This window comes from Zonotrichia albicollis (genome assembly GCF_047830755.1).
Source record: "Zonotrichia albicollis isolate bZonAlb1 chromosome 34 unlocalized genomic scaffold, bZonAlb1.hap1 SUPER_34_unloc_1, whole genome shotgun sequence".
Classification (NCBI taxonomy): domain Eukaryota; kingdom Metazoa; phylum Chordata; class Aves; order Passeriformes; family Passerellidae; genus Zonotrichia; species Zonotrichia albicollis.
Genome location: NW_027428338.1, coordinates 68,816 through 87,000, shown reverse-complemented (window position 1 = coordinate 87,000; position 18,185 = coordinate 68,816). Strand labels below are relative to the sequence as shown.

The following is an 18,185-nucleotide window of genomic DNA, read 5'->3' as shown; positions in this document are numbered from 1 at the left end:
TGTTTTTGGGGCCGTTTTGGGGCCGTTTTGGGGCTGTTTTTGGGGCCGTTTTAGGGCCGTTTTAGGGCCGTTTTGGGGCTGTTTTGGGGCTGTTTTTGGGGCCGTTTTGGGGCTGTTTTGGGGCCGTTTTGGGGCTGTTTTTGGGGCTGTTTTTGGGGCCGTTTTAGGGCCGTTTTGGGGCTGTTTTGGGGCCGTTTTTGGGGCTGTTTTTAGGGCTGTTTTGGGGCCGGTTTGGGGCTGTTTTGAGGCCATTTTTGGGCTGTTTTTAGGGCCGTTTTGGGGCCGTTTTGGGGCTGTTTTTGGGGCCATTTTTGGGCCGTTTTGGGGCTGTTTTTAGGGCTGGTTTTAGGGCCGTTTTGGGGCCGTTTTGGGGCCGTTTTGGGGCTGTTTTTAGGGCTGGTTTTGGGGCCATTTTGGGGCCGTTTTGGGGCTGTTTTTAGGGCTGGTTTTAGGGCCGTTTTGGGGCTGGTTTTGGGGCCGTTTTGGGGCCGTTTTGGGGCCGTTTTGGGGCTGTTTTGGGGCCGTTTTGGGGCTGTTTTGGGGCTGTTTTGGGGCCGTTTTGGGGCTGTTTTTAGGGCTGTTTTGGGGCTGTTTTGGGGCCGTTTTGGGGCTGTTTTTGGGGCTGTTTTTGGGGCCGTTTTAGGGCCGTTTTGGGGCTGTTTTGGGGCCGTTTTTGGGGCTGTTTTTAGGGCTGTTTTGGGGCCGGTTTGGGGGCTGTTTTGAGGCCATTTTTGGGCTGTTTTTAGGGCCGTTTTGGGGCCGTTTTGGGGCTGTTTTTGGGGCCATTTTTGGGCCGTTTTGGGGCTGTTTTTAGGGCTGGTTTTAGGGCCGTTTTGGGGCCGTTTTGGGGCCGTTTTGGGGCTGTTTTTAGGGCTGGTTTTGGGGCCATTTTGGGGCCGTTTTGGGGCTGTTTTTAGGGCTGGTTTTAGGGCCGTTTTGGGGCTGGTTTTGGGGCCGTTTTGGGGCCGTTTTGGGGCTGTTTTGGGGCCGTTTTGGGGCTGTTTTGGGGCTGTTTTGGGGCCGTTTTGGGGCTGTTTTTAGGGCTGTTTTGGGGCCGTTTTGGGGCCGTTTTGGGGCCGTTTTGGGGCTGTTTTGGGAGCCGTTTTGGGGCTGTTTTTAGGGCTGTTTTTAGGGCCGTTTTGGGGCCGTTTTAGGGCGCTTTTGGGGCTGTTTTTGGGCCGTTTTGGGGCTGTTTTTAGGGCGCTTTTGGGGCTGTTTTTGGGGCCATTTTGGGGCCGTTTTGGGGCTGTTTTTGGGGCCGTTTTAGGGCTGGTTTTGGGGCTGTTTTGGGGCTGTTTTTGGGGCCGTTTTGGGGCTGTTTTAGGGCTGTTTTGGGGCCATTTTAGGGCTGTTTTTGGGGCTGTTTTGGGGCCGTTTTGGGGCCGTTTTGGGGCTGTTTTGGGGCCGTTTTGGGGCCGTTTTGGGGCTGTTTTGGGGCCGTTTTTCGGGCTGTTTTTAGGGCTGTTTTTGGGGCTGTTTTTGGGGCCGTTTTGGGGCTGTTTTTGGGGCCGTTTTAGGGCTGTTTTTAGGGGCCGTTTTAGGGCTGTTTTTGGGGCCGTTTTGGGGCTGTTTTTGGGGCCGTTTTGGGGCTGTTTTAGGGCTGTTTTGGGGCCGTTTTGGGGCCATTTTGGGGCTGGTTTTGGGGCCGTTTTGGGGCCGTTTTGGGGCTGTTTTTGGGGCCGTTTTGGGGCCGTTTTGGGGCCGTTTTGGGGCCGTTTTGGGGCTGTTTTTGGGGCAGTTTTGGGGCCGTTTTTGGGGCTGTTTTTAGGGCTGTTTTGGGGCTGTTTTGGGGCCGTTTTGGGGCTGTTTTGGGGCTGTTTTGGGGCCGTTTTAGGGCTGTTTTTGGGCCGTTTTGGGGCCATTTTAGGGCTGTTTTTAGGCTGGGTAGTGCCGTTTTGTGGCCGTTTTGGGGCCGTTTTGGGGCTGGTTTTGGGGGCTGTTTTTGGGCTATTTTTGGGGCCTTTTTAGGGCCGTTTTGGGGCCGTTTTGGGCTGTTTTTGGGGCCATTTTAGGGCCGTTTTGGGGCCATTTTAGGGCCGTTTTGAGGCCGTTTTGGGGCTGTTTTTGGGATATTTCACCGCGGTTCCTCCCCGTCGCCAGGCACGCAGGCGCTGCCCCCGCTGTTCTCGCTGGGCTACCACCAGAGCCGCTGGAATTACCAGGACGAGGCGGACGTGGAGGCCGTGGAGAGGGGCTTCGAGGAGCACGAGCTGCCCCTGGACGTGCTGTGGCTGGACATCGAGCACGCCGACGGCAAGCGCTACTTCACCTGGGACCCCGCCAAATTCCCCAACCCGAGGGCGATGCTGGAGCGCCTGGCGGCCCGGAAACGCAGGGTGGGATGGGAGTGGGATTGGGTGAGATTGGGAATGGGGTGGGATGTGGAATGGGAATGGATGGGAATGGGATTGGGAATGGGATCCTGCAAAATTCCCCAACCCGAGGGCGATGCTGGAGTGCCTGTGGCCCGGAAACGCAGGGTGGGGATTGGGATGAGTGGGATTGGGATTGGGAATGGGAATGGGAATGGGATTGGGATTGGGAATGAGATTGGGAATGGGATCCTGCAAAATTCCCCAATCCATGGGGATGCTGGAGTGCCTGGCGGCCCGGAAACGCAGGGTGGGGATTGGGGTGGGATTGGGAATGGGAATGGAATGGGATCATGTAAAATTCCCCAATCCATGGGGATGCTGAAAACACAGGGTGGGGATTGGGGATGGGATAGGACTGGGAATGGAATTGGGATTGGGAATTGGGATTGGGAATTGGGATTGGGATGGGATCCTGCAAAATTCCCCAATCCATGGGGATGCTGGAGTGCCTGGCGGCCCAGAAACACAGGGTGGGGATTGGGAATGGGATTGGGATTGGGATTGGGGTGGGAATGGAAATGGAAATGGAAATGGAAATGGGATCCTGCAAAATTCCCCAATCCATGGGGATGATGGAGCACCTGGAAATGCAGGGTGGGGATTGGGATGGGATTGGGTGAGATTGGGAATGGGATGGGATGGGAATGGGAATGGGATGGGATTGGAATGGGAATGGAATGGGAATGGGATTGGGATGGGATCCTGCAAAATTCCCAAATCCATGGGGATGCTGGAGCGCCTGGAAACGCAGGGTGGGGATTGGGATAGGATTGGAATAGGATTGGGAATGGGATCCTGTAAAATTCCCCAATCCATGGGGGAGCTGGAGCGCCTGGCGGCCCAGAAATGCAGGGTGGGGATTGGGATGAGTGGATTGGGATTGGGAATGGGGTGGGATTGGGAATGGGAGTGGAATGGGAATGGGATTGGGAATGGAATGGGAATGGGATTGGGAATGGGATCCTGCAAAATTCCCAAATCCATGGGGATGCTGGAGCGCCTGGAAACGCAGGGTGGGGATTGGGATAGGATTGGAATAGGATTGGGAATGGGATCCTGCAAAATTCCCAAATCCATGGGGATGCTGGAAACACAGGGTGGGGATTGGGGATGGGATTGGGAATGGAATTGGGATCCTGTAAAATTCCCCAATCCATGGGGATGCTGGAGCGCCTGGAAATGCAGGGTGGGGATTGGGGTGGGATTGGGTGAGATTGGGAATGGGAATGGGAATGGAAATGGAAATGGGATCCTGCAAAATTCCCAAATCCATGGGGATGCTGGAGTGCCTGGAAACGCAGGGTGGGGATTGGGAATGGGATTGGGTGAGATTGGGAATGGGATTGGGACCCCACAAAATTCCCCAATCCATGGGGATGCTGAAGTGCCTGGAAACACAGGGTGGGGATTGGAATAGGATTGGGAATGGGATCCTGCAAAATCCCCAAATCCATGGGGATGCTGGAAACACAGGGTGGGGATTGGGGATGGGATTGGGATCCTGCAAAATTCCCAAATCCATGAGGATGCTGGAGCGCCTGGAAATGCAGGGTGGGGATGGGAATGGGATTGGGTGAGATTGGGAATGGGATGGGATGGGATGGGATGGGATTGGGATTGGGAATGGGATCCTGCAAAATTTCCAAATCCATGGGGATGCTGGAGCGCCTGGAAATGCAGGGTGGGGATTGGGAATGGGATAGGACTGGGAATGGGATTGGGAATGGGAATGGGAATTGGGTGGAATTGGGATTGGGATGGGATCCTGCAAAATCCCCAAATCCATGGGGATGCTGAAGTGCCTGGAAACGCAGGGTGGGGATTGGGATAGGATTGGAATAGGATTGGGAATGGGAATGGGATTGGGAATGGGATCCTGCAAAATTCCCAAATCCATGGGGATGCTGGAACGCCTGGAAATGCAGGGTGGGGATGGGAATGGGATTGGGTGAGACTGGGAATGGGATGGGATTGGGATTGGGAATGGGATTGGGATGGGATCCTGCAAAATTCCCCAATCCATGGGGATGCTGGAGTGCCTGGAAACGCAGGGTGGGGATTGGGGTAGGATTGGGAATGGGATTGGGATCCTGTAAAATTCCCCAATCCATGGGGATGCTGGAGCGCCTGGCGGCCCAGAAACGCAGGGTGGGGATTGGGATGAGTGGGATTGGGATTGGGAATGGGGTGGGATTGGGAATGGGAGTGGAATGGGAATGGGATTGGGAATGGAATGGGAATGGGATTGGGAATGGGATTGGGAATGGAATGGGAATGGGATTGGGAATGGGAATGGAATGGGAATGGGATTGGGAATGGGATCCTGCAAAATTCCCCAATCCATGGGGATGCTGGAGCACCTGGAAATGCAGGGTGGGGATGGGAATGGGTGAGATTGGGAATGGGATGGGATTGGGATTGGGATTGGGATTGGGATTGGGATTGGGATTGGGAATGGGAATGGGAATGGGATTGGGAATGGGATCCTGCAAAATCCCCAAATCCATGGGGATGCTGGAGCGCCTGGAAACGCAGGGTGGGATTGGGATGAGTGGGATTGGGAATGGGAATGGGATCCTGCAAAATTTCCAAATCCATGGGGATGCTGGAGCGCCTGGAAATGCAGGGTGGGGATTGGGAATGGGATAGGACTGGGAATGGGATTGGGAATGGGAATGGGAATTGGGTGGAATTGGGATTGGGATGGGATCCTGCAAAATTCCCAAATCCATGGGGATGCTGAAGTGCCTGGAAACGCAGGGTGGGGATTGGGATAGGATTGGAATAGGATTGGGAATGGGATCCTGCAAAATTCCCCAATCCATGGGGGAGCTGGAGCGCCTGGAAATGCAGGGTGGGGATTTGGGATTGGGAATGGGGTGGGATTGGGAATGGGAATGGGGTGGGATTGGGATTGGGTGTGGGTTTGGGGTCGGTTGGGAATGGGATTGGGAGCAGGAATGGAACTGGGGTAGGGAATGAGGTTTGGGATGAGGATGGGATGGAGAGCGGGGTCAGGAGCTGGATGGGGGATAGGAAATGGAAAATGGGGCTGGAATGGGACCAGGAACGGGCTGGACACTGGGATTGGGATCAGAATCAGGAACGGAAACTGGAACTGGGCTCTCCTTGCCCAGGCAGTGACAGTGGGAACCCCAAAAAGGCACTTTGGGGTTATTCTGGGTGGTTTTGTGTCCGGGATCGGGGTGGGGATGGAAATTGGGGAATTTGGGGATGTTCCCTGGGCACTGCCCTGTGGTCACTCACCCTGTGGTCACTCTGTGGTCACTCACGTGTGGTCACTGCCCACAGATGGTCAGCATCGTGGACCCTCACATCAAGGTGGACGGGGGGGTACCGGGTGCACTCGGAGCTGCGGGCGCGGGGCCTCTTCGTCAAAACCAAGGACGGCAACGACTACGAGGGCTGGTGCTGGCCCGGTCAGTGGGGCTGGGGGGAACCTGGGGGGTCCTCGAGGGGTTTTGGGGGGTCCTCGAGGGGTTTTTGGGGGGTCCTTGAGGGATTTTGTGGGGTTTTGGGGGCTCCTGAAGGGATTTTGGGGGGGTCTCGGGGTGGATGGTCTGGCTACAAAGGCTGGTGCTGGCCCGGTCAGTGGGGCTGGGGGGGAATCTGGGGGGTCTTCGAGAGGTTTTTGGGGATTTTGGAGGGTCCTCGAGGGGTTTTGGGGGATTTGGGGGGGTCCTCGAAGGGTTTTTGGGGATTTTGGGGGCTCCTGGAGGGATTTTGGAGGGTCTTGGGGGGTTCCACATCAAGACCAAGCATGGCAACAACAATGAGGGCTGGTGCTGGAGCAGTCAGTGGGGCTGGGGGGTCCTGAGGGGTTTTGGGGGGTCCTCAAGGGGTTTGGGGGGATTTTGAGGGGTCCTTGAGGGGTTTAGGGGGATTTTGGGGGGGTCCTTGAGGGGTTCAGGGGGCTCCTGAAGGGATTTTGGGGGGTCTTGGGTGGTTCCATATCAAGACTGAGAATGGCACCAAAGCTACAAAGGCTGGTGTGGAACCAGTCAGGGGGGCTGGGGGGGAATTTGGGGAGGTTTGGGGGGATTTTGGGGTGGTTTGGGGGGATTTTGGGGAGGTTTAGGGGGATTTTGGGGTGGTTTGAGGGGATTTTGGGGAGGTTTGGGGGCATCTTGGGGTCTCCAGGGGGGTCTCAAGCCCCTCCATGTCCCCCCCAGGCTCCTCGGCGTACCCCGACTTCACGAACCCCGAGATGCGCGAGTGGTGGGCGAACATGTTTGCCTACGACCAGTACGAGGTGGGGACCCCCAAAATCCCACTCAGGGTCCCCCAAAATCCCACTGAGACCCCCAAAATCCCACTGAGACCCCCCAAAATCCCACTGAGACCCCTCAAAATCCCACTCAGACCCCCAAAATCCCACTCAGACCCCCCAAAATCCCACTGAGACCCCCCAAAATCCCACTCAGGGACCCCCAAAATCCCACTCAGACCCCCCAAAATCCCACTGAGACCCCCCAAAATCCCACTGAGACCCCCCCATATCCCACTTAGACCCCCAAAATCCCACTCAGGGACCCCCAAAATCCCACTCAGGGACCCCCAAAATCCCTCTCAGACCCCCAAAATCCCACTCAGACGCCTCCCAAAATCCCACTCAGACCCCCCAAAATCCCACTGAGACCCCCCCCAAAATCCCACTCAGGGACCCCCAAAATCCCACTGAGACCCCCCCAAAATCCCACTCAGGGACCCCCAAAATCCCACTCAGGGACCCCCAAATCCCACTCAGACCCCCCAAAATCCCACTCAGACCCCCAAAATCCCACTCAGACCCCCAAGATCCCACTCAGACCCCCCAAAATCCCACTCAGACCCCCCAAAATCCCACTGAGACCCCCCCAAAATCCCACTCAGACCCCCCAAAATCCCACTCAGGGACCCCCAAAATCCCACTCAGACCCCCAAAATCCCACTCAGGGACCCCCAAAATCCCACTCAGGGACCCCCAAAATCCCACTCAGACCCCCCAAAATCCCACTCAGACCCCCAAAATCCCACTCAGGGACCCCCAAAATCCCACTCAGACCCCCCAAAATCCCACTCAGATCCTCCAAAATCCCACTCAGACCCCCAAAATCCCACTCAGGGACCCCCAAAATCCCACTCAGGGACCCCCAAAATCCCACTCAGACCCCCCAAAATCCCACTCAGACCCCCAAAATCCCACTCAGGGACCCCCAAAATCCCACTCAGACCCCCCAAAATCCCACTCAGACCCCCAAAATCCCACTCAGGGACCCCCAAAATCCCACTCAGACCCCCAAAATCCCACTGAGACCCCCAAAATCCCACTCAGGGACCCCAAAATCCCACTCAGACCCCCCAAAATCCCACTGAGACCCCCAAAATCCCACTCAGACCCCCCCAAATCTCTGCCAGACCCCTCAAAATCTCTGCCAGACCCCCCAGAGCACCAGGACCCCCCCTCAGACCATTCCCAGAACCCTGAGACCCTCCCCCAAATCCCCCTCCCCACCTTTTCCCCCTCTCACCCTCCTCCCTTGGGGCTTCTCCTCTTCCTCCCCTTAGAGACCCCCCCATCTTTTTGGGGGACCCCCTGGAGATTTTAGGACCCCTCCCATATTATTTTGGGGTCTCCCTGCTGATTTTTGGGGTTCTCCTGAGCTCTCCGTTTTAGGGAACCCCCACAAATCCCTCCCCACCCCTTTTTCTCCCTCTCACCCTTTTTTTTGGAGACCCCGCTTTGGTTTTCTGCCCCGATTTTGGGGATCCCCTGGGAGGGTTTTAAAAACCCCTCGATATTTTTGGGGTCCCCCCGATATTTTTGGGGTCCCCTCTATATTTTTGGGGTCCCCCCGGTTGATTTGGGGTCCCCACAGGGCTCCACGGAGGCGCTGTTCACGTGGAACGACATGAACGAGCCGTCGGTGTTCAGCGGCCCCGAGGTGACGATGCACAAGGACGCGCGGCACTACGGCGGCTGGGAGCACCGGGAGCTGCACAACATCTACGGGCTCTACGTGGTGAGACCCCCACCCAAAATCCCCCCAGGGACACCCCCAAACCTCGCAGGGACCCCCCAAAAAAATCCCGATCTCCCAGAGCCCCTCAGGGACCCCCCTAAATCTTGGGTGGTTTGGGGGTTGGGAGCACCGGGAGCTGCACAACATCTACGGGCTCTACGTGGTGAGACCCCCACCCAAAATACCCCCAGGGACACCCCCAAAACCCCACAGGGACCCCCCAAAAAAATCCCGATCTCCCAGAGCCCCCCAATCCCTCAGGGACCCCCCTAAACCTTGGGTGGTGCAAGGGCTGGGAGCACCTGTGGGCTCTTTGTGGTGAGACCCCCACAAAATCCTCTGGGACCCCCCCCCAAATTCTCTGAGAGACCCAAAATCCCCCCAGGGACATCCCCAAACCTCGCAGGGACCCCCAAAAAAATCCCGATCTCCCAGAGCCCCCCAATCCCTCAGAGACCCCCCTAAACCTTGGGCATGGGAGCATCTGTGGTCTGTATATGGTGAGACCCCCACAAAATCCTCTGGGACCCCCCCCCAAATTCTCTGGGAGACCCCAAAATCCTCACAGGGACACCCCCAAAACCCCACAGAGACCCCCCAAAAAAATCCTGATCTCCCAGAGCCCCCCAAACCCCTCAGGGACCCCCATAAACCTTGGGCATGGGAGCACCTGTGGTCTATGTATGGTGAGGCCCCCACAAAATCCTCTGGGACCCCCCCCAAATTCTCTGGGAGACCCAAAATTCCCCCAGGGACACCCCCAAAACCCCACAGGGACCCCCCAAAAAAATCCCGATCTCCCAGAGCCCCCCAATCCCTCAGGGACCCCCCTAAATCTTGGGTGGTTTGGGGGTTGGGGGCAGCGGGAGCTGCACAACATCTACGGGCTCTACGTGGTGAGACCCCCACCCAAAATCCCCCCAGGGACACCCCCAAAACCCCACAGGGACCCCCCAAAAAAATCCCGATCTCCCAGAGCCCCCCAATCCCTCAGGGATCCCCATAAACCTTGGGCATGGGAGCACCTGTGGTCTGTATATGGTGAGACCCCCAGAAAATCCTCTGGGACCCCCCCCCAAATTCTCTGGGAGACCCCAAAATCCTCACAAGGACGCCCCCAAACCTCGCAGGGACCCCCCAAAAAAATCCCGATCTCCCAGAGCCCCCCAAACACCTCAGGGACCCTCTCAAACCCCTTTTGGGCCCCTCCAATTCCCCCTTCATTTCCCCCCAAACCCCTCTAGGACCCCCCAAAACTGTTTTAGATCCCCACAAACCCCTTTAGGACCCCCCAAACCCTCTCCATTCCCCCTTAATTTTTCCCCAAACCCCTTTGGTCTTCCCCAATCCCTTTGGGGTCAGGTTTGGGTGGTTTTTGGGGCAGTTTTTGGGGTGATTTTTGGGGTCAGTATTGGGGCAGTTTTTGGGGTTGGTTTTGGGGTGTTTTGGGGCAGTTTTTGGGGTGTCTTTTGGGGTCGGTTTTGGGGCAGTTTTTGGGGTGTCTTTTGGGGTCGGTTTTGGGATGTTTTTTGGGATGGGGTTGGGGTGGGTTTTGGGAAGTTTTTTGGGGTCGGTTTTGGGGCAGTTTTTGGGGTGTTTTTGGGGCAGTTTTTGGGGTCGGTTTTGGGGCAGTTTTTGGGGTGTTTTTTGGGGCATTTTTTGGGGCAGTTTTTGGGGTTGGTTTTGGGGCATTTTTTGGGGCAGTTTTTGCGATGTTTTTTTGGGGCAGTTTTTGAGGTGTTTTTTGGGGCAGTTGTGTTTTTTGGGGCAGTTTTTGAGGTCGGTTTTGGGGCATTTTTTGGGGCAGTTTTTGGGGTGATTTTTGGGGTCGGTTTTGGGGCGATTTTTGGGGTCAGTATTGGGGCAGTTTTTGGGGTCGGTTTTGGGGCAGTTTTTGGGGTGTTTTTGGGGCAGTTTTTGGGGTGTTTTTTGGGGTGTTTTTTGGGATGGGGTTGGGGTGGGTTTTGGGAAGTTTTTTGGGGCAGGTTTTGGGGTGGTTTTTGGGGTCAGTTTTGGGGCGTTTTTGGAGCAGTTTTTGGGGTGGGGTTGGGGTGGGTTTTGGGGTGATTTTTGGGGTGTTTTTGGGGTGATTTTTGGGGCAGTTTTTGGGGTGATTTTTGGGGTCAGTTTTGGGGCGTTTTTGGAGCAGTTTTTGGGGTGGGGTTTGGGTGATTTTTGGGGCAGTTTGTGAGGTGGGGTTTGGGTGTTTTTTGAGGTGTTTTTGGGGTGTTTTTGGGGTTCCTGAGCCCGTTTTCCCCCATGCCAGCACAAGGCCACGGCCGAGGGGCAGATCCGGCGCTCGGGGGGGCGGCTCCGGCCCTTCGTGCTCAGCCGCGCCTTCTTCGCCGGCTCCCAGCGCTACGGTGAGAACTGGGGGGAAATCCCGGGAATTTGGGCAAATCCTGCAATTCTGGGGGGGGGGGGGGCAGGATGGAGGGGACCCCCCCCGACACCCCTGAAACCCCCCCAGGTGCGGTTTGGACCGGGGACAACACAGCGGATTGGGAGCACCTGAGGATCTCCATCCCCATGTGCCTGAGCTTCGGGCTGGCTGGGCTGGCCTTCTGTGGGGGTGAGCCAAACTGGGAGCACTGGGAGCACTGGGAATGGGGTCAGGGATTGGGGTATGGGGTCAGGGATTGGGATATGGGGTCGGGGATTGGGATATGGGGTAGGGATTGGGGTCTCCGTCCATCCCCATGTGCCTGAGCTCCGGGCTGGCCGGGCTGGCCTTCTGTGGGGGTGAGCCAAACTGGGAGCACTGGGAATACTGGGAGCACTGGGAGTGGGGTCAGGGATTGGGTTATGAGGTCAGAGATTGGGGTATGGGATTGGGGTATGGGGTCAGGGATTGGGTTATGGGGTCAGGGATTGGGTTATGGGGTCAGGGATTGGGGTATGGGGTCAGGGATTGGGGTCAGGGATTGGGGATGGGGTCAGGGATTGGGGATGGGGTCAGGGATGGGGTCAGAGCTGGGATCTGGAATAGGATTGGGATCAGGATCCAGAATGGGTTTGGGGCCAGGATCAGGGTCAGGACTGGGGTCTGGATTAGGACCAGGATCAGGAATGGGACCAGGGTTGGGATCGGGATCAGGGTTGGGATCGGGATCAGGACTGGGACCGGATCAGAACCAGGACCAGGACTGGGATCAGGACCAGCACTGGCATCTGGGACCAGGATCAGGCTCAGGACCAGGATCTGGTACCGGGATCAGGATCAGGTTCAGGACTGGGATCTGGGGCCGGGATCTGGTACCAGGCTCAGGATCAGGATCAGAACTGGGATCTGGTACCGGGCTCAGGACCAGGATCAGGACCAGGACTGGGATCTGGTACCAGGATCAGGACCAGGACTGGGATCTGGTACCAGGATCAGGTTCAGGACCAGGACCAGGATCTGTACCGGGCTCAGGCTCCAGTCTCACTGCCCCCCCCGCCCCGTTGGCAGCGGACGTGGGCGGATTTTTCCAGAACCCCGGCGCGGAGCTGCAGGTGCGCTGGTACCAGGCCGGGGCCTTCCAGCCCTTCTTCCGCGCCCACGCGCACCTGGACACGGCGCGGCGCGAGCCCTGGCTGCTGAGCGCCGAGCACCTGGCCATGGTCAGGGCGGCGCTGCGGCGCCGCTACGCCCTGCTGCCCACGTGGTACACGGCCTTCTACCGCTGCCACCGCCAGGGCGTCCCCGTCATGAGGTGTGGCACCCAAAAACCCCCAAATCCACCCCAAATCCATCCCAAAATCCCATCTGGATAACCCCAAAACCCACCCCTGCCCACATGGTACACGGCCTTCTACCGCTGCCACCGCCAGGGCGTCCCCGTCATGAGGTGTGGCACCCAAAAAATCCCCAAATCTACCCCAAAATCCCACCTGGGTAACCCCAAACCCACCCCAAACCCCCCTGCTGCCCACGTGGTACACGGCCTTCTACCGCTGCCACCGCCAGGGCGTTCCCGTCATGAGGTGTGGCACCCCAAAACCCACCCAGGATAACCCCAAAAACCCACCCAGGATAACCCCAAACCCACCCCAAACCCCCCTGCTGCCCACGTGGTACACGGCCTTCTACCGCTGCCACTGCCAGGGCGTCCCCGTCATGAGGTGTGGCACCCAAAAACCCCAAATCCACCCCAAAAGCCCACCTGAGATATAGCAAATCCCACCAGGATAACCCCAAATCCACCCCAAAAACCCACCCAGGATAACCCCAAATCCACCCCAAAAACCCACCCACGATAACCCCAAAAACCCACCCAGGATAACTCCAGATCCACCCCAAAAACCCCAAATCCACCCAAAAACCCGCCTGAGATACAGAAAATCCCACCCAAACCCCCCTGCTGCCCACGTGGTACACGGCCTTCTACTGCTGCCACCGCCAGGGCATCCCCGTCATGAGGTGTGGCACCCAAAAACCCCAAACCCACACCCAAATCATCCCAAAAACCCCAAATCCACCCAGGATCACCCCAAATCCACTCCAAAACCTACCTAGGGTAACCCTAAATCCATCCAGGATAATCCCAAATCCCCCGAACCCAAATCTCTGACCCCAAACCCTGATGACCCCAAATTCCTGACCTCAAACACTCTGACCCCAAACCCCCAAAATGGTCCCAAATCCTCGGACCCCAAATCCCCAGAATGCCCCCAAATCCCCAAAAGGTCCCCAAACCCCCCTGACCCCAAACCCCTAAAATGCCTCCAAATCCTCTGACCCCAAACCCCCAAAATTCCCCAACCCCCCAAAATGCCCCCAAACCCCCTGACCCCAAATCCCCAAAATGCTCCCAAATCCCCAAAATGCCCCCCAACCCCCTGACCCCACACCCCGCTGTCCCCCCAGACCCCTGTGGATGGAATTCCCAGACGACCCCCAGACCTTCGCCATGGATGACCAATACCTGATCGGTGAGGGGGAGTCCCTGACCCTTTTTGGGGTCCCTGACCCCTTTTAGGATCCCTTTTTTGGGGTCATTTTTGGGGTTTTCCCCTTTGCTGACCCCTGTTCCCCAGACCGGGTGCTCCTGGTGCACCCCGTGACGGAGCCGGGCGCCCGTGGGGGTCAACGTGTACCTGCCCGGGAGGGAGAGGTGAGTGAGGGCATTTTGGGCTTTTTTGGGGTTTTTTTGGGGTTTTTTTGGGGGTTCAGGACCCCCCTGAACCCTGAATTTCCCTTCTCCCAGGTGTGGTACGATGACGAGACCCACGAGCAGCACCGAGCGCCCCAGACCCTCTATGTGCCCGTCACCCTCAGCTCTGTGGGTTTTTGGGGGGCTCCAGGGGTTTGGGGGATGATGGGACCCTAAAAACCCTGGGAGACCCTAAAACTTTCCCTGCAGACCCCAAAATTCCTCCTGGACACCCCAAAAATCCTCCTGGACACCCCACAATTCCCGTGGACACCCCAAAATCCTCCCCTGATCCCCCTGTTCCCACATTGGGTGGGGGGTGCCCGTCACCCTCAGCTCTGTGGGTTTTTGGGGGGCTCAAGGGGTTTGGGGAGGGGGTTGGGACCCCAAAAACCTCCCTGGAGACCCCAGAACTTCCATGGAAACCCCAAAATCCCCTTGGAGACCCCAAAAACCTTCCTGGATCCCCCCCAGATCCCTGTGTCCCAATGGGAGGGGGGGACAATGGGGTGACCCCTCAAGCACTGGGGGTGACCTGGGGGATTTTGGGGTTTTTTTGGGTGGGGTTTGAGGGATTTGGGGTTTTTTTGGGTGGTGTTTGTGGGGATTTGGTGTTTTTTAATGGGGTTTGAGAGGATTTGGTTTTTTTTTTTTTAATGGGGTTTGAGGGGATTTGGGTTTTTTTTTAATGGGGTTTTTGGGGTGCCCCCCAGATCCCGGTGTACCAGCGGGGGGGGACGGTGATCCCACGCCAGGACCGACCTCGCCGCTCCACCGAGGCCATGAGGAACGACCCCTTCACCCTCTACGTGGCCCTGAGCCCCCAGGTGAGCGTGGGGACCCCAAAAACCCCCCCAGAAACCCCAAAAACCCTCCCAGGTGAATGCAGAAACCCTAATTCCCCCCAGGACCCCACAAAACCCTCTGAGACATCCCCAGACCCCTCATTTTCTCCCCAGAACTTCCCAGGACCCCCTCAGGAACCCCCAAATCATCTGAGATCCCCCCCAAAACCCTTCCAGAGACACCTAAAACCTCCCCAAACATTTCTGGGACCCCCAAAACCACCCCAAACCCTTGCAGGGACCCCCAAAACCACCCCAAACCCTTCTAGGACCCCTCAAAACCTCCCCAAACCTTTCTGGGACCCCCTAAAACCTCCCCAAACCCTTCTGGGACCCCTCAAAACCTCCCCAAACCTTCCTGGGACCCCTCAAAACCCCGTTTTGTCCCCCAGGGCACGGCAGAGGGGGATCTGTACCTGGATGATGGGGTCAGCTTCGACTACGCCACCAAAAACGCGTTCCTGCACCGGCACTTCAGCTTTGCCAACGGCACCCTCACCTCCAGGTACCCAAAATATCCCCAAAATTGCCCAAAATATCCTAAAATATTAAAAAATCCCCACCTGAGACAGCCCCAGGGTACCCAGATTGCCAGGTACCAAAAATATCCTAAAAATACCCTAAAATATCCCCATAACTGCCTCAAAAACCTCCAAGCACCCTCACAGGCAGGTAGCCAAAAGACCCCAAAACCAAAGGGGAAAAAGGGGGGAAACGTGAGGGGAAGAAGGGAAATGTGAGAGGAAAAAAGGGAAACGTGAGGGGAAAAAGGGCGGGAAAACGTGAGGGGACAAAAAGGGCGGGAAAACGTGAGGGACAAAAAGGGCGGGAAAAGGTGAGGGGAGGAAAAGGGCGGGAAAACGTGAGGGGACAAAAAGAGCGGGAAAACGTGAGGGGGGTAAAAAGGGTTGGAAACGTGAGGGAAAAAAGGGAAATGTGAGGGGAGAAAAGTGGGGGAAACATGAGGGGATGAAAGGGGCGAAAAATGTGAGGGGATGAAAAGGGCAGGAAAGGTGAAGGAAGAAAAGGGTAAGAAATATGAGGAGAAAAAAGGAAACATCAGGGGGAAAATGGCGGGAAAGTGTGAGGGGAGAAAAAGGGCAGGAAAATAAGAGGCGAAAAAGGGAAACATGAGGGAAGAAAAGGGCGAGAAATGTGAGGGGAAAAAAGGAAATGTGAACAGAGAAAAGGGGGGGAAACATGAGGGGACCAAAAAGGGTGGGAAAGTTTGAGGGGACAAAAAAGGCAGGAAAACGTGAGGGGGAAAAGGGAAACATGAGGGGAGAAAAGGTCAGGAAAACATGAGGGGAAAACTGGCCCAAAAATAACCCAAAATACTGAAAAATACCCCCCAAATCCACCCTAGAACAATCCTTAGGAACCCTCATGATCAGGTGCCCAACAATAGTCCTAAAATATCCCCAAAAATGCCCCTAAAACAGCCCTCAGACACCCTACACAAAAATACTCTAAAAATACCCCCAAACTCACCCCAAACACCTCGCAGGAACCCTCATGGCCAGGTACACAAAATACCCCCAAAACAGCCCCAAAATACCCCAAAAATACCCCTGGACCTCCCCATACCCCCGTTTCTCCTGGGCTCTGTCTGTGATGGTGTTGAGGGGTCAGGGGATATTTTAAGGGGATTTTTGGGGGGCTGTAAACGCCCTTTGACCCCTCTGTCCCCCCCAGCTCTGCTGACCCCCGCGGGTCCATGTCCAGCCCGGCCTGGCTGGAGCGAGTGGTCATCCTTGGGGTGGGGCGGCCGGACAGCGCCCTGCTGACCCATGGTGAGAGGGATTTGGGGGGATTTTGGAGGTTTTATGGGGGTTTTGTGGGATTTTGGGGGGTTTTGGGAGTTTTTTGGGGGGTTTTGTGTGGATTTGGGGGGTTTTGGAAGGGTCATCCTTGGGGTGGGGCGGCCGGACTGCTGACCACCCATGGTGAGGGGGATTTGGGGGAATTTTGTGGGGTTTTGGGTGGATCTTGTGGGGTTTGGGAGGGTTTTAGGGTAGATTTTGTGGGATTTTGGGGATTTAGGGTGGATTTTGTGGGATTTTGGGGTTTTTAGGGAGGATTTTGGGGGTTTTGGAGGGGTCATCCTGGGAGTGTGGGGAGGGCAGAGAGCCCCTGGCTCAGGATGGACAGTGAAGAGTCTGGGAGGGGATTTGGAGGATCCTGAGGAGATTTTGGGGGTTTCTGAGGGGTTTTTGGCATCCCTGAGGGAAGATTTGGGATCCTATTGTCCTTGAGAGAATTTTGGGTTTCTGAGGGAAATTTGGGGTCCCTGAGGGAGGATTTGGAGTCCCTGAAGGGAGGATTTGGAATCCCTGAGGGAAATTTTGTTGTCCTTGAAAAAATTTTGGGTTTCTGAGAAGAATTTGGGGTCCCTGGGGTGAATTCAGGGTCCCTCATGGAGAATTTGGGGTTTCTGAGGACCATTTTGGGTTTCTGATGGGATTTTGTGTTCCTGATGGGATTTTGGGGTCTGAGAGCTGGAGCTTTAGGGTTCCTCAGGGTTTTTGTGTTCCTGATGGGTTTTTGGGGTCCCTGACCCCAAATTTGGGGTTCCTGACCCCGAATTTGGGATCCCTGACCCCGAATCGCGTGTCCCTCTCCCCAGACGGTTCCCAGACCCCGCTGCACTTCCAGCACGACCCCGAGCGCTCGGTGCTGACCCTGCGGCGCCCGGGGGTCCCCATCGGGGCCGACTGGAGCATCTCCCTTCGATAATGGACGGGGGGGGCCCCCGGACCCCCCCCCAAATTCCCCCCTGAACCCCCACGGGCCCCCCCAGACCCCCCCAAAAAAAAACCTCAAATCCCCTCCCCCCGCCCCAAACCCCCCCTGCTGCTGTTTGAGGAGCCCAGAATTGGGGGTGGGGGTTGGGGTTTGAGTCCCCCAAGATGAGAGGGGAGCCCCCCCCAAAAATGAGGATTGAGCCCCCCCCAAATTAGGGGTTGAGACCCCCCCAAAAATGAGGGGTCTGTCCCCCCTCCCCAAAATGAGGATTGAGCCCCCCCACAAATGAGGGGTCAGACCCACCCCAAATCAGGGTTTGAGCCCCCCCCCATTTTACCCCAAATTTGGGGGAGTTTGGGGTCTCTGAGCCCCCAAATTTGAGGTTGGGGGGGGACTCTGACCCCCCCCCCCCAAATTAGGGGGTTTGGAGGGGTGTGAACCCCCTAAATTGGGGTTCCCCCCCACAAATTTGGGTGGGGGTCGCATCGAGAGGGGGGAGGTTGGGGACCAAGGCTCTGCGTGCGCCCCCCCCCGCGCCCCCCCCCCCGCGCCCCCTCCCCCACCCCCGGGAGGGTCTCGGGGGGGGGGTTTGGGGACCCCTCCCCCCTCTTTTTGGGGGTGGGGGGAGGGGCAGAGCCGGGTGGGGGTGGGGAGAGGCGCAGCGCCGCGCGGAGTTTTGATAAAACACGAAATAAAACCGAATAAAAATCGGGAATTTGAATTTGGGCAATTTTGGGGGGGGGGGGGGGGCGGAACTATTCTTGCGACCCCCCCGGAACTTTTCAACCGTGGGTGCTGGGAGGAAGAGGGAAGCATTACGAGGGCGGACCGGAAGCGGCGGTCAGACCGGAAGTGCTGCTCCACCGGAGCCTCCGCGCCCCCGAAAGCGGCGCCGGCCCCGCCCCCCCCCTCACCGGCACCCCTCCCCCTTCACCGGGACCCCCCGACCCCTCCCCAGGGACCCCCGGTAGGGCCCGAACCCACCCGGACACTCCCCGAGACCGCGCCGGCAGCAGCGCCACGTCCGCACTGGGAGAGAAGCGGGACTGGGAGCACTGGGGA

At 57.1% G+C, this 18,185-nt stretch overlaps 1 protein-coding gene across 1 annotated transcript in view; it reads left to right on the top strand.

Annotated features, from left to right (window-relative positions):
* The window catches only part of GANAB (glucosidase II alpha subunit), a 32,913-nt gene extending 15,075 nt beyond the window's left edge, over positions 1-17,838 (top strand). Inside the window, 14 exon segments of the mRNA XM_074533736.1 lie at positions 2,101-2,336; positions 5,688-5,723; positions 5,725-5,815; positions 6,569-6,648; positions 8,255-8,398; positions 10,665-10,761; positions 10,869-10,970; positions 11,850-12,093; positions 13,248-13,312; positions 13,418-13,662; positions 14,247-14,360; positions 14,771-14,883; positions 16,074-16,171; positions 17,005-17,838. Of these exon segments, the coding sequence (XP_074389837.1) occupies positions 2,101-2,336; positions 5,688-5,723; positions 5,725-5,815; positions 6,569-6,648; positions 8,255-8,398; positions 10,665-10,761; positions 10,869-10,970; positions 11,850-12,093; positions 13,248-13,312; positions 13,418-13,662; positions 14,247-14,360; positions 14,771-14,883; positions 16,074-16,171; positions 17,005-17,114 (1,775 nt within the window). The 3' untranslated portion in view covers positions 17,115-17,838.
* The last annotated feature ends 347 nt before the right edge of the window (positions 17,839-18,185 follow it).